The following is a 14,329-nucleotide window of genomic DNA, read 5'->3' as shown; positions in this document are numbered from 1 at the left end:
TGACTTGTGTGTGTTTTTAGGGATGCTTTTGGGAAGCGGTCGGCGTTCCCGCTCAGGCAGTCGCAAGCGGAAAACATATTCCGCAGGTTTTGGCAGAAGAGCCGGCGGCGGAGATTGCGAAGACGGCGAAGACGCGCGCAACTGCGCCGGTAGTCGGAATGAAGTCGCGTGAGGACTTTGGTTTGGCAAAACAGCAACCCTGTTTTTTGTCTCTCAGACAGAGAGGACGCTCCGACCTCGCCGTGCAGCCTGACGTCGTGCGACTCCAGTAAGTGCTTGACGAAAACTCGAACCCCAAAATACAAAAGTGCATTTAGAAAAATAATCTGGAATCTTTGAAGTCAGTCCGAGACCTGATTTTTAGTCCAGAACCTTGAACTCAGTCTTAAAGCTACACCTGACCTCAGTCCAGAACCAGGTTTTTAATGTGGTTCAAAGCACCAACCTAATTGAAGTCAGACCCAAACCAAGGTTGGAACTTTTTCTGAAGGTGTGAAAGGTGACAAATGGTGAGTTTAGAAATCGGAGCAGAAAGGTGTCGAGTACTCGTGGGGGCTGCAGATACCAGCTCCAACAATGAATACCTTTCAAAACTATTTTTACACTTGCTGTCGACTGAAGATGACATCATCTGTGCTGAGGAAGTAGATAACGACCAATCACAGGTCACCTGTTTTCTGGGTTTGGTCAACAAACTGAGCCGCGATTGGTCGTTACCCGTTTCCTCAGCACAGATGATGTCAAACCCTCGTAAAGGAAAGTCCAATGTTTGGCTTTTTGCTTTTTTATTCATATTAATATCAAATATAAAGCATATGGAAAAAAAGTCACGAGTGAGCTGAAATTGCACCCAATTGTCCAAAACGTGTTGAAGTTCAAAATGGCGCCGTCCATCGTATTAATGTCATTATTATATGTGGGAAACACATTTTTATAGTATACATGAGTAAAAATGTCCACATTTTGGCCCATTGACGACCATTAGAAATCGTAATTTGTCATGTTTTTTGACGCACTGCACACCTGATGTGTTATCGTGCATTTCTCGTGATTACCCAATTTATCCCTTCACTGGGGCGCGTAGATATTTTTTTGGGGAGGGGGGGGGGGGCTTAAGAGATATAAAAGCCATAATACACCAGATGGCGCTCAAAAGCTAATTATCTTTAATTAATTTTTTGAGCTGACATGCTGACTTATGTGCTTCCTATGTGCGCATTCATATACCAAAAGAAGAAAGCACGGTTGGGATCGTGAGCATTTTGAGTGGTCGCAAGTAAAAAAATATAAAGAAATGACTTTGGTATCACACTTCCAATCGTGAGCCAAATTTGGGCTCATTTTACTTTTGTGTCGTAAAAAAAAAGTATTCATTGTTCATGACAAGTAATAAAAGGATCACATTTATTAGAGACAAAATATGATCTTCTTACTGTTGAAAATGGCTCAATGAGTCAAGTATCCCTTTTTAAGTGTGTGTGTGTGTGGGTGGGGGGGGGGGTGACTATTGAGTGCCTCCTCCTGGGCAGTAGTTGGCGCTATACTGCAGTAGTTTGACACATCAGCATCATAAAGAAAGGTCTTTGTTCACAACATTTTCTCCCTGTGTTAAATGAAATGTTATATTTCACAATAGAGGAATGTTTATTGAGCAAAAAAGAATGACACAATATGTATTAAAGGACATTAACTTTGCTTTAGAAATGTCCGCAGAGCTTCATGCTAACACACAATGCTAAACGCATTAGACAGGCTAACGAAACTAGCATCAATGTTTTAATCATTTAATTACGTTATCACTATGTGTTCTTATAAAGTAAAATACTGTCGTGCTATTTTTAGACTCGCATAATGAATGAATTCAATTTGTAAATCAAGGCGCGACCATTCTGCACCATTTCACCTTGTTTTGTCCAAACTGCTGTCTTTGTTCAGACGCCCTCGGCGCCGCTGCCGCAGTAACGACGGGCCCGTCGTCCACTCGTTGCCAGCGATCCATCGAGAGCAAATCCATGGAGAGCTTCTTTGGCAACAGGTAAACTCACAAAGACAATCGTGGCATGGGAATGTCCAACCGGAAATTGAAAAAGATCCCCCAACGATGCATACTGGATTTCATTAGATGGGCGGAGCTTGAGTGGGATGCGACTCCCAATAACCCGCAAAAGTCGTTGTGCCTCCTGCAGGTTTCCCCTTGGCAGACTCCGATCCTCCATTTCATCAGGACGACAAGTTCCTCTCAAGTCCCACTGTCTGTCTGCGGAGACTGACAAACAACCTGAAAATGAAGCTCCGGACTACCTGCCCCTGGTCAGTCGGCATGAACACGCAGATAAGACATCTGCGGAAGCGTATTGCATTCACATGGGGAAAAAAACTATTATAGAATTATTATTATTTTTTTTCTGTTTTTACTGGATCCTTTTTTTCTGTCATAAATATTCCCCAAAAATGAACATATCCAGAAAAACAGGAAGAAAAATTCGCTGAAAAACAGAAAAAAATATTCAGAAAAGCAGGGGGGAGTAATTAAAAGTAATTGAATAATTTTTCCGTTTTTTCGGGGGGAAATGATGACAAAAAAATATGCAGTAAAACAGAATTATATATTTTTTTAAAGCAGAAGGGAATTTTTTTTTTTTATAATTGAATAATTTGTTCCCATTTTTTTTTAAATAATTGAATAATTTGTTCCCATTTTTTTTCCCAAATATATATATATAAAAAAAAGAAGTTGTTTATGCCAGAAAAAGATGCAGTAAAACAGAAAAAAATCAGAAATGATGGGGGACTACAAATAATTGAATAATTTCCCCCGTTTTTTTGAAAAAAACAACACATGACAGAAAAAAATATGCAGTAAAACAGAAAAGATATATTTTAAAAAGCAGGAGGGAAAAATAATTAAAAATAATTGAATATTTTCCCCCATTTTTCGAAAAGCAGGGGGGGAATAACTTTCCCCCTGTTTTTCAATTGAATAATTGTCCCCATTTTTCGAAATATTATTTATGACAGAAAAATATGCAGTGAAAAAGAAAAATATTCAGAATAGCAGGGGAGGAATAATTGTTCCTGTTTTTCTCAACAACAAAAAAAATTATGACAGAAACAAATATGCAATAAAACAGGAGGGGGGGGTTGTTAAAAATAATTGAATCATTTAATTTCCCCCTTTTTCGAAACCTTTTTTTTATGACAGAAAAAAATATACAGAAAAGCAGAAAGGAAAAATAATTTTAAATGATTGAATATTTTTTCCTGTTTTGAAAAATATTGTTTATAACAGAAAAAAATCAGAAAAACAAATAAATCTGAAAAGCAGGGGGGGATGGGGGACTACAAATAATTGAATAATTTCGCCCATTTTTTTAAAAAAAACAACACATGACAGAAAAAAATATGCAGTAAAACAGAAAAAATATATTTTAAAAAGCAGGAGGGAAAAATAATTAAAATAATTGAATAATTGTCCCCATTTTTCGAAATATTATTTATGACAGAAAAATATGCAGTGAAAAAGAAAAATATTCAGAATAGCAGGGGAGGAATAATTGTTCACGTTTTTCTCAACCCAAAAAAAATTATGACAGAAACAAATATGCAATAAAACAGGAGGGGGAGTTGTTAAAAATAATTGAATAATTTAATTTCCCCCTTTTTCAAAACCTTTTTTTTATGACAGAAAAAAATATTCAGAAAAGCAGAAAGGAAAAATAATTTTAAATAATTGAATATTTTTTCCTGTTTTGAAAAATATTGTTTATGCCAGAAAAAAATACAGTAAAACAGAAAAAAATCTGAAAAGCAGGGAGGGATGGGGGACTACAAATAATTGAATAATTTCCCCCGTTTTTTCGAAAAAAAACAACACATGACAGAAAAAAATATGCAGTAAAACAGAAAAATTATATTTTAAAAAGCAGGAGGGAAAAATAATTTAAAAATAATTGAATAATTTTCCCCATTTTTCGAAAAGCAGGGGGGGGATAACTTTCGAGAAAAAAACAACACATGACAGAAAAAAATATGCAGTAAAACAGAAAAAATATATTTTAAAAAGCAGGAGGGAAAAATAATTAAAAATAATTGAATAAATTCCCCCGTTTTTTCGGGGAAAAAACAACACATGACGGAAAAAAATATGCAGTAAAACAAAAAATATATATTTTAAAAAGCAGCAGGGAAAAATAATTAAAAATAATTGAATAATTTTCCCCATTTTTCGAAAAGCAGGGGGGGAATAACTTTCCGTTTTTCAAAAAAAAAAAAAATGATGACAGAAGCAAATATGCAATAAAACGGGGGGATAGTTAAAAATATTTGAATAATTTCCCCCTTTTTCGAAACCTTTTTTTTATGACAGAAAAAAATATTCAGAAAAGCAGAAAGGAAAAATAATTTTAAATAATTGAATATTTTTTCATGTTTTGAAAAATATTGTTTATGCCAGAAAAAAATACAGTAAAACAGAAAAAAATCTGAAAAGCAGGGGGGATTACAAATAATTGAATAATTTCCCCCGGTTTTTTCGAAAAAAAAACAACACATGACAGAAAAAAATATGCAGTAAAACAGAAAAAATATATTTTAAAAAGCAGGAGGGAAAAATAATTTAAAATAATTGAATTGTCCCCATTTTTCGAAATATTATTTATGACAGAAAAATATGCAGTGAAAAAGAAAATATTCAGAATAGCAGGGGAGGAATAATTTTTCCTGTTTTTCTCAACAAAAAAAAAATTATGACAGAAACAAATATGCAATAAAACAGGGGGGGTTGTTAAAAATAATTGAATCATTTAATTTCCCCCTTTTTCGAAACCTTTTTTATGACAGAAAAAAATATTCAGAAAAGCAGAAAGGAAAAATAATTTTAAATAATTGAATATTTTTTCCTGTTTTGAAAAATATTGTTTATGCCAGAAAAAAATACAGTAAAACAGAAAAAAATCTGAAAAGCAGGGAGGGATGGGGGACTACAAATAATTGAATAATTTCCCCCGTTTTTTCGAAAAAAACAACACATGACAGAAAAAAATATGCAGTAAAACAGAAAAATTATATTTTAAAAAGCAGGAGGGAAAAATAATTTAAAAATAATTGAATAATTTTCCCCATTTTTCGAAAAGCAGGGGGGGAATAACTTTCCGTTTTTCAAAAAAAAAAAAAAATGATGACAGAAGCAAATATGCAATAAAACGGGGGGATAGTTAAAAATATTTGAATAATTTCCCCCTTTTTCGAAACCTTTTTTTTATGACAGAAAAAAATATTCAGAAAAGCAGAAAGGAAAAATAATTTTAAATAATTGAATATTTTTTCATGTTTTGAAAAATATTGTTTATGCCAGAAAAAAATACAGTAAAACAGAAAAAAATCTGAAAAGCAGGGGGGATTACAAATAATTGAATAATTTCCCCCGTTTTTTTCAAAAAAAAAACAACACATGACAGAAAAAAATATGCAGTAAAACAGAAAAAATATATTTTAAAAAGCAGGAGGGAAAAATAATTTAAAATAATTGAATTGTCCCCATTTTTCGAAATATTATTTATGACAGAAAAATATGCAGTGAAAAATAAAATATTCAGAATAGCAGGGGAGGAATAATTTTTCCTGTTTTTCTCAAAAAAAAAAAATTATGACAGAAACAAATATGCAATAAAACAGTGGGGGGGGGGTTGTTAAAAATAATTGAATCATTTAATTTCCCCCTTTTTCGAAACCTTTTTTTATGACAGAAAAAAATATTCAGAAAAGCAGAAAGGAGAAATAATTTTAAATGATTGAATATTTTTTCCTGTTTTGAAAAATATTGTTTATAACAGAAAAAAATCAGAAAAACAGAAACAAATCAGAAAAGAAGGGGGGTATGGGGGACTACAAATAATTGAATAATTTCCCTCGTTTTTTTGAGAAAAAAAACAACACATGACAGAAAAAAATATGCAGTAAAACAGAAAAAATATATTTTAAAAAGCAGGAGGGGAAAATAATTTAAAATAATTGAATAATTTTCCCCATTTTTCGAAAAGCAGGGGGGGGAATAACTTTCCGTTTTTCAAAAAAAATAAAAAATGATGACAGAAGCAAATATGCAATAAAACGGGGGGATAGTTAAAAATATTTGAATAATTTCCCCCTTTTTCGAAACCTTTTTTTTATGACAGAAAAAAATATTCAGAAAAGCAGAAAGGAAAAATAATTTTAAATAATTAAATATTTTTTTTCATGTTTTGAAAAATATTGTTTATGCCAGAAAAAAATACAGTAAAACAGAAAAAAATCAGAAAAGCAGGGAGGATGGGGGACTACAAATAATTGAATAATTTCCCCCGTTTTTTCGAAAAAAACAACACATGACAGAAATAAATATGCAGTAAAACAGAAAAAAATTATTTTAAAAAGCAGGATGAAAAAATAATTAAAAATAATTGAATAAATTCCCCCGTTTTTTCGGGGAAAAAACAACACATGACGGAAAAAAATATGCAGTAAAACAAAAAATATATATTTTAAAAAGCAGCAGGGAAAAATAATTTAAAATAATTGAATTGTCCCCATTTTTCGAAATATTATTTATGACAGAAAAATATGCAGTGAAAAAGAAAATATTCAGAATAGCAGGGGAGGAATAATTTTTCCTGTTTTTCTCAACAAAAAAAAATTTATGACAGAAACAAATATGCAATAAAACAGGGGGGGTTGTTAAAAATAATTGAATCATTTAATTTCCCCCTTTTTCGAAACCTTTTTTATGACAGAAAAAAATATTCAGAAAAGCAGAAAGGAAAAATAATTTTAAATAATTGAATATTTTTTCCTGTTTTGAAAAATATTGTTTATGCCAGAAAAAAATACAGTAAAACAGAAAAAAATCTGAAAAGCAGGGAGGGATGGGGGACTACAAATAATTGAATAATTTCCCCCGTTTTTTCGAAAAAAACAACACATGACAGAAAAAAATATGCAGTAAAACAGAAAAATTATATTTTAAAAAGCAGGAGGGAAAAATAATTTAAAAATAATTGAATAATTTTCCCCATTTTTCGAAAAGCAGGGGGGGAATAACTTTCCGTTTTTCAAAAAAAAAAAAAAATGATGACAGAAGCAAATATGCAATAAAACGGGGGGATAGTTAAAAATATTTGAATAATTTCCCCCTTTTTCGAAACCTTTTTTTTATGACAGAAAAAAATATTCAGAAAAGCAGAAAGGAAAAATAATTTTAAATAATTGAATATTTTTTCATGTTTTGAAAAATATTGTTTATGCCAGAAAAAAATACAGTAAAACAGAAAAAAATCTGAAAAGCAGGGGGGATTACAAATAATTGAATAATTTCCCCCGTTTTTTTCAAAAAAAAAACAACACATGACAGAAAAAAATATGCAGTAAAACAGAAAAAATATATTTTAAAAAGCAGGAGGGAAAAATAATTTAAAATAATTGAATTGTCCCCATTTTTCGAAATATTATTTATGACAGAAAAATATGCAGTGAAAAATAAAATATTCAGAATAGCAGGGGAGGAATAATTTTTCCTGTTTTTCTCAAAAAAAAAAAATTATGACAGAAACAAATATGCAATAAAACAGTGGGGGGGGGTTGTTAAAAATAATTGAATCATTTAATTTCCCCCTTTTTCGAAACCTTTTTTTATGACAGAAAAAAATATTCAGAAAAGCAGAAAGGAGAAATAATTTTAAATGATTGAATATTTTTTCCTGTTTTGAAAAATATTGTTTATAACAGAAAAAAATCAGAAAAACAGAAAAAAATCAGAAAAGAAGGGGGGTATGGGGGACTACAAATAATTGAATAATTTCCCTCGTTTTTTTGAGAAAAAAAACAACACATGACAGAAAAAAATATGCAGTAAAACAGAAAAAATATATTTTAAAAAGCAGGAGGGGAAAATAATTTAAAATAATTGAATAATTTTCCCCATTTTTCGAAAAGCAGGGGGGGGAATAACTTTCCGTTTTTCAAAAAAAATAAAAAATGATGACAGAAGCAAATATGCAATAAAACGGGGGGATAGTTAAAAATATTTGAATAATTTCCCCCTTTTTCGAAACCTTTTTTTTATGACAGAAAAAAATATTCAGAAAAGCAGAAAGGAAAAATAATTTTAAATAATTAAATATTTTTTTTCATGTTTTGAAAAATATTGTTTATGCCAGAAAAAAATACAGTAAAACAGAAAAAAATCAGAAAAGCAGGGAGGATGGGGGACTACAAATAATTGAATAATTTCCCCCGTTTTTTCGAAAAAAACAACACATGACAGAAATAAATATGCAGTAAAACAGAAAAAAATTATTTTAAAAAGCAGGATGAAAAAATAATTAAAAATAATTGAATAAATTCCCCCGTTTTTTCGGGGAAAAAACAACACATGACGGAAAAAAATATGCAGTAAAACAAAAAATATATATTTTAAAAAGCAGCAGGGAAAAATAATTTAAAATAATTGAATAATTTTCCCCATTTTTCGAAAAGCAGTGAGGGAATAACTTTCCGTTTTTCAAAAAAAAAAAAAATGATGACAGAAGCAAATATGCAATAAAACGGGGGGATAGTTAAAAATATTTGAATAATTTCCCCCTTTTTCGAAACCTTTTTTTTATGACAGAAAAAAATATTCAGAAAAGCAGAAAGGAAAAATAATTTTAAATAATTGAATATTTTTTCATGTTTTGAAAAATATTGTTTATGCCAGAAAAAAATACAGTAAAACAGAAAAAAATCAGAAAAGCAGGGGGGATTACAAATAATTGAATAATTCCCCCCGGTTTTTTCAAAAAAAAACCCAACACATGACAGAAAAAAATATGCAGTAAAACAGAAAAAATATATTTTAAAAAGCAGGAGGGAAAAATAATTTAAAATAATTGAATTGTCCCCATTTTTCGAAATATTATTTATGACAGAAAAATATGCAGTGAAAAAGAAAATATTCAGAATAGCAGGGGAGGAATAATTTTTCCTGTTTTTCTCAACAACAAAAAAAATTATGACAGAAACAAATATGCAATAAAACAGGGGGGGGGGGACTAAAAATAATTGAATCATTTAATTTCCCCCTTTTTCAAAACCTTTTTTTTATGACAGAAAAAAATATTCAGAAAAGCAGAAAGGAAAAATAATTTTAAATAAATAAAATATAATATGCAGTAAAACAGAAAAAATATATTTTAAAAAGCAGGAGGGAAAAATAATTAAAAAGATTTGAATATTCCCCCCATTTTTCGAAAAGCAGGGGGGAATAACTTTCCCCCTGTTTTTCAATTGAATAATTGTCCCCATTTTTCGAAATATTATTTATGACAGAAAAATATGCAGTGAAAAGAAAAATATTCAGAATAGCAGGAATAATTTTTCTTTTTTTCTCAAAAAAAAGTTATGACAGAAACAAATATGCAATAAAACAGTTAAAAATGTGTTTGTTAAAAATAATTGAATCATTTAATTTCCCCCTTTTTCGAAACCTTTTTTTTATGACAGAAAAAAATATTCAGAAAAGCAGACAGGAAAAATAATTTTAAATGATTGAATATTTTTTCCTGTTTTGAAAAATATTGTTTATAACAGAAAAAAATGAGAAAAACAGAAAAAAATCAGAAAAGCAGGGGGGGGACTAAAAATAATTGAATAATTTCCCCCGTTTTTTCGGAAAAAAAACAACACATGACAGAAAAAAATATGCAGTAAAACAGAAAAAAAGTATTTTAAAAAGCAGGAGGGAAAAATTATTTAAAATAATTGAATTGTCCCCATTTTTCGAAATATTATTTATGACAGAAAAATATGCAGTGAAAAAGAAAAATATTCAGAATAGCAGGAATAATTTTTCTTTTTTTCTCAAAAAAAAGTTATGACAGAAACAAATATGCAATAAAACAGTTAAAAATGTGTTTGTTAAAAATAATTGAATCATTTAATTTCCCCCTTTTTCGAAACCTTTTTTTTATGACAGAAAAAAATATTCAGAAAAGCAGACAGGAAAAATAATTTTAAATGATTGAATATTTTTTCCTGTTTTGAAAAATATTGTTTATAACAGAAAAAAATGAGAAAAACAGAAAAAAATCAGAAAAGCAGGGGGGGGACTAAAAATAATTGAATAATTTCCCCCGTTTTTTCGGGAAAAAAACAACACATGACAGAAAAAAATATGCAGTAAAACAGAAAAAAAGTATTTTAAAAAGCAGGAGGGAAAAATTATTTAAAATAATTGAATTGTCCCCATTTTTCGAAATATTATTTATGACAGAAAAATATGCAGTGAAAAAGAAAAATATTCAGAATAGCAGGAATAATTTTTCTTTTTTTCTCAAAAAAAAGTTATGACAGAAACAAATATGCAATAAAACAGTTAAAAATGTGTTTGTTAAAAATAATTGAATCATTTAATTTCCCCCTTTTTCGAAACCTTTTTTTTATGACAGAAAAAAATATTCAGAAAAGCAGACAGGAAAAATAATTTTAAATGATTGAATATTTTTTCCTGTTTTGAAAAATATTGTTTATAACAGAAAAAAATGAGAAAAACAGAAAAAAATCAGAAAAGCAGGGGGGGGGACTAAAAATAATTGAATAATTTCCCCCGTTTTTTCGGGAAAAAAACAACACATGACAGAAAAAATATGCAGTAAAACAGAAAAAAAGTATTTTAAAAAGCAGGAGGGAAAAATTATTTAAAATAATTGAATTGTCCCCATTTTTCGAAATATTATTTATGACAGAAAAATATGCAGTGAAAAAGAAAATATTCAGAATAGCAGGGGAGGAATAATTTTTCCTGTTTTTCTCAACAACAAAAAAATATTATGACAGAAACAAATATGCAATAAAACAGGGGGGGATTCTTAAAAATAATTGAATCATTTAATTTCCCCCTTTTTCAAAACCTTTTTTTTATGACAGAAAAAAATATTCAGAAAAGCAGAAAGGAAAAATAATTTTAAATAATTGAATATTTTTTCCTGTTTTGAAAAATATTGTTTATGCCAGAAAAAAATACAGCAAAACAGAAAAAAATCAGAAAAGCGGGGGGGGGGGACTAAAAATAATTGAATCATTTAATTTCCCCCTTTTTCAAAACCTTTTTTTTATGACAGAAAAAAATATTCAGAAAAGCAGAAAGGAAAAATAATTAAAAATAATTGAATATTTCCCCCCATTTTTCGAAAAGCAGGGGGGGAATAACTTTCCCCCTGTTTTTCAATTGAATAATTGTCCCCATTTTTCGAAATATTATTTATGACAGAAAAATATGCAGTGAAAAGAAAAATATTCAGAATAGCAGGAATAATTTTTCTTTTTTTCTCAAAAAAAAGTTATGACAGAAACAAATATGCAATAAAACAGTTAAAAATGTGTTTGTTAAAAATAATTGAATCATTTAATTTCCCCCTTTTTCGAAACCTTTTTTTTATGACAGAAAAAAATATTCAGAAAAGCAGACAGGAAAAATAATTTTAAATGATTGAATAATTTTTCCTGTTTTGAAAAATATTGTTTATGCCAGAAAAAAATACAGTAAAACAGAAAAAAATCAGAAAAGCAGGGGGGGAACTAAAAATAATTGAATAGTTTCCCCCGTTTTTTCGAAAAAAAACAAACACAGAAAAAAATATGCAGTAAAACAGAAAAAAATATTTTAAAAAGCAGGAGGGAAAAATAATTAAAAATAATTGAATATTTCCCCCCATTTTTCGAAAAGCAGGGGGGGGAATAACTTTCCCCCTGTTTTTCAATTGAATAATTGTCCCCATTTTTCAAAATATTATTTATGACAGAAAAATAGGCAGTGAAAAAGAAAAATATTCAGAATAGCAGGGGAGGAATAATTTTTCCTGTTTTTCTCAACAACAAAAAAAATTATGACAGAAACAAATATGCAATAAAACAGGAGGGGGGGGGGTTGTTAAAAATAATTGAATCATTTAATTTCCCCCTTTTTCGAAACCTTTTTTTTATGACAGAAAAAAATATTCAGAAAAGCAGAAAGGAAAAATAATTTTAAATGATTGAATATTTTTTCCTGTTTTGAAAAATATTGTTTATGCAAGAAAAAAATGCAGTAAAACAGTAAAAAAAAAGAATCTGAAAAGCAGGGGGGGGGGATAACAATTTTTTTTTAATAATGTTACCTGTTTTTCGAGAAAAATAAAAAATTTAAAATTTAAAAAAAAAAATGCAGTAAAACAGAAAAAAAAATGCAGTAAAACAGTAAAAAAAAAGAATCTGAAAAGCAGGGGGGAGGGAAATAACTAAAAATAATTGAATAATGTTCCCCGTTTTTTGAGAAAAATAAAAACACGACAGAAAAAAAATGCAGTAAAACTGAAAAATTCCACACAAAAAACAAAGCGCCCTAAAAAAACAAGTCCAAAAACCTCGAGTTTTATTTTTTGAAGTGAATGCAATACACTTCCATAACAATGGAAGCAAAAATTCCTAAAGAACTGATCTGTGGTCTTAGATCCGCCTCCAGCTGGCCTCGGGAGCTTTTCTGCTCACCGAGATGTACGCCGACTGCGTCCAGATCTCCTTGGACCGCCTGAAGAGGGCGTCGCCCTACAGCCTGCATCGTCGCAGCCTCAGCCCGCCTTTCCGCTGCGCGTCTCCCAGCGCTCCGTCCTTGTCCTCCTCCGCCAAAACTCCCGCTCACCACCACGTCACCTTCTCGCCCTCCTCCTGCTCCCTCGCCAAAACCAGCGCGCCGCCCTTCCACCACACGCCCGACGACACCCCTTTGATGCTGGAACCCAGACTTCGCCGAAGACGCCCGTCGGACCGAGAACCCGTCACCTTGTCCCCGGACCCCCCCAGTTCCGAGGAAGGCTCCCCGGAGCTGCCGGGCGGCAACTCTCCAGGTCAGAGTCGCGGACAGGCGGACAGCGGTCGCGGGTCGGAGACGGACGTGTGCGAGGGGTCTTCACTGGAGACCCCCTACCTCCAGTTGGCTCAAGACGACCCGGAGGGTTCGAGCTGGGCGACCGCGGTGGCTCTGGCCTGGCTGGAGCACCGCTGCGCCGGATATTTCATGGAGTGGGAGCTGGTGGCGGCAAAAGCCGACTTCTGGCTGCGCGGCCTGGAGCTGCCCGAGGGGGCGGACCTGGCCGGCTTGAGGGGGGCCGCCAGGCAGCTGTTCCTGTTGCTGCGTCACTGGGATGAGAACATCAAGTTCAACATGCTGTGTTATAATCCCAATAATATGTGAGGCAATCTCATCCGGGGGCGGAGTCACGGGGAGTCGACTCGGGTCACCTGTTTCGAGGACTTGAGACTTGGGAGTTGAAGATTCTGGAGTGAGACGGAATTGTTCATTTTCAGGAAAAACTCATTTGTAAATGTCGCGGGTTCTAATTTCCCTGAGGAAAGCAGGCAAAAAAAAAAATCATATACAGTACAACAGTGCCTTGAGATAAGAGCCATCAGTTGAAATTTACTGTCAAGGAAAACAGATAATTACATTGTTTATTTAGAACAATCAAACATCGCCTTAATCATATCAAATGTGGAATTGTGGCAAAAAGTCAAATTCTGTGAATGTGGGGAAATGGTTCCCATGATGTCATGAATTTTGTGAATAATAAGATGAGAAATGTGGAATTACTTGTGCGTCGAAAAACTAAGAATGGCCCCCGCTAGCTTAATGCTAACATATAATGGAAGATGCCATTGACATGCTAACGGTTAGCATGGGCAAGTTGCTGTTTTGCAACCCTTCGAGCAACCAATATTTGAACACAGATAGCAGAGCGATACGTGGAGGTCGGAGGTCGCCAACATGGACCACGAGGAGCCTGCAGGTCTGTTCCAAAAATAGCTCGCCAGTGATGAGCCATTGTGATTTTCTAGGAATGTTGTTTAAGTGATCTTTTGAAAATGTAAACAATGGAAGAGATTTATAGAAATAAAGTGTTGCTTACTGGTATTGATCTGTTTGTTAATTATTGTTAGAAATTATTCAGATGATGAAAAGTCTTCTGTCACAAATCTCTTTAGAATTGATTATCCTGGATTATTCCATCGATTACTCTACTTGGGTAATCGCACCGTCCCGTTTTGGGGGGAAATTTTTATCGATCAATTTTTGTTGTTGAGCCAATTTTTTTCACCAGGCCTAATAACTTATAATTAAAAGTAATTTGAGCACATTTGTTATTTCAGAAGTAGCTGCTAAAAACAGTCCTACTAATTAGCGGCCAAATAGCAACTCGGTTTGGAAAAGGTTGTCGACGCTGTCCCGACGTGGATCGATAACTCACAAGCATTTCCAGCTAGGAAAAAAAAAGCCCCTAATATTTCA

General features: G+C 32.0%; 1 protein-coding gene across 1 annotated transcript in view; it reads left to right on the top strand.

Annotated features, from left to right (window-relative positions):
• Positions 1 to 13,872, top strand: part of vwa5b2 (von Willebrand factor A domain containing 5B2) — a 76,104-nt gene extending 62,232 nt beyond the window's left edge. The window contains exons 22-26 of the mRNA XM_086077284.1: positions 21 to 149; positions 218 to 268; positions 1,936 to 2,035; positions 2,187 to 2,310; positions 12,497 to 13,872. Of these exons, the coding sequence (XP_085933410.1) occupies positions 21 to 149; positions 218 to 268; positions 1,936 to 2,035; positions 2,187 to 2,310; positions 12,497 to 13,237 (1,145 nt within the window). The 3' untranslated portion in view covers positions 13,238 to 13,872. The remainder of the gene's footprint in view (positions 1 to 20; positions 150 to 217; positions 269 to 1,935; positions 2,036 to 2,186; positions 2,311 to 12,496) is intronic.
• Positions 13,873 to 14,329: the final 457 nt, after the last annotated feature.

This window comes from Leptonotus elevatus, chromosome 1 (genome assembly GCF_054856555.1).
Source record: "Leptonotus elevatus isolate MCC_2025b chromosome 1, RoL_Lele_1.0, whole genome shotgun sequence".
Taxonomy (NCBI): Eukaryota; Metazoa; Chordata; class Actinopteri; order Syngnathiformes; family Syngnathidae; genus Leptonotus; species Leptonotus elevatus.
This window is presented reverse-complemented; position numbering and strand designations above follow the sequence as displayed.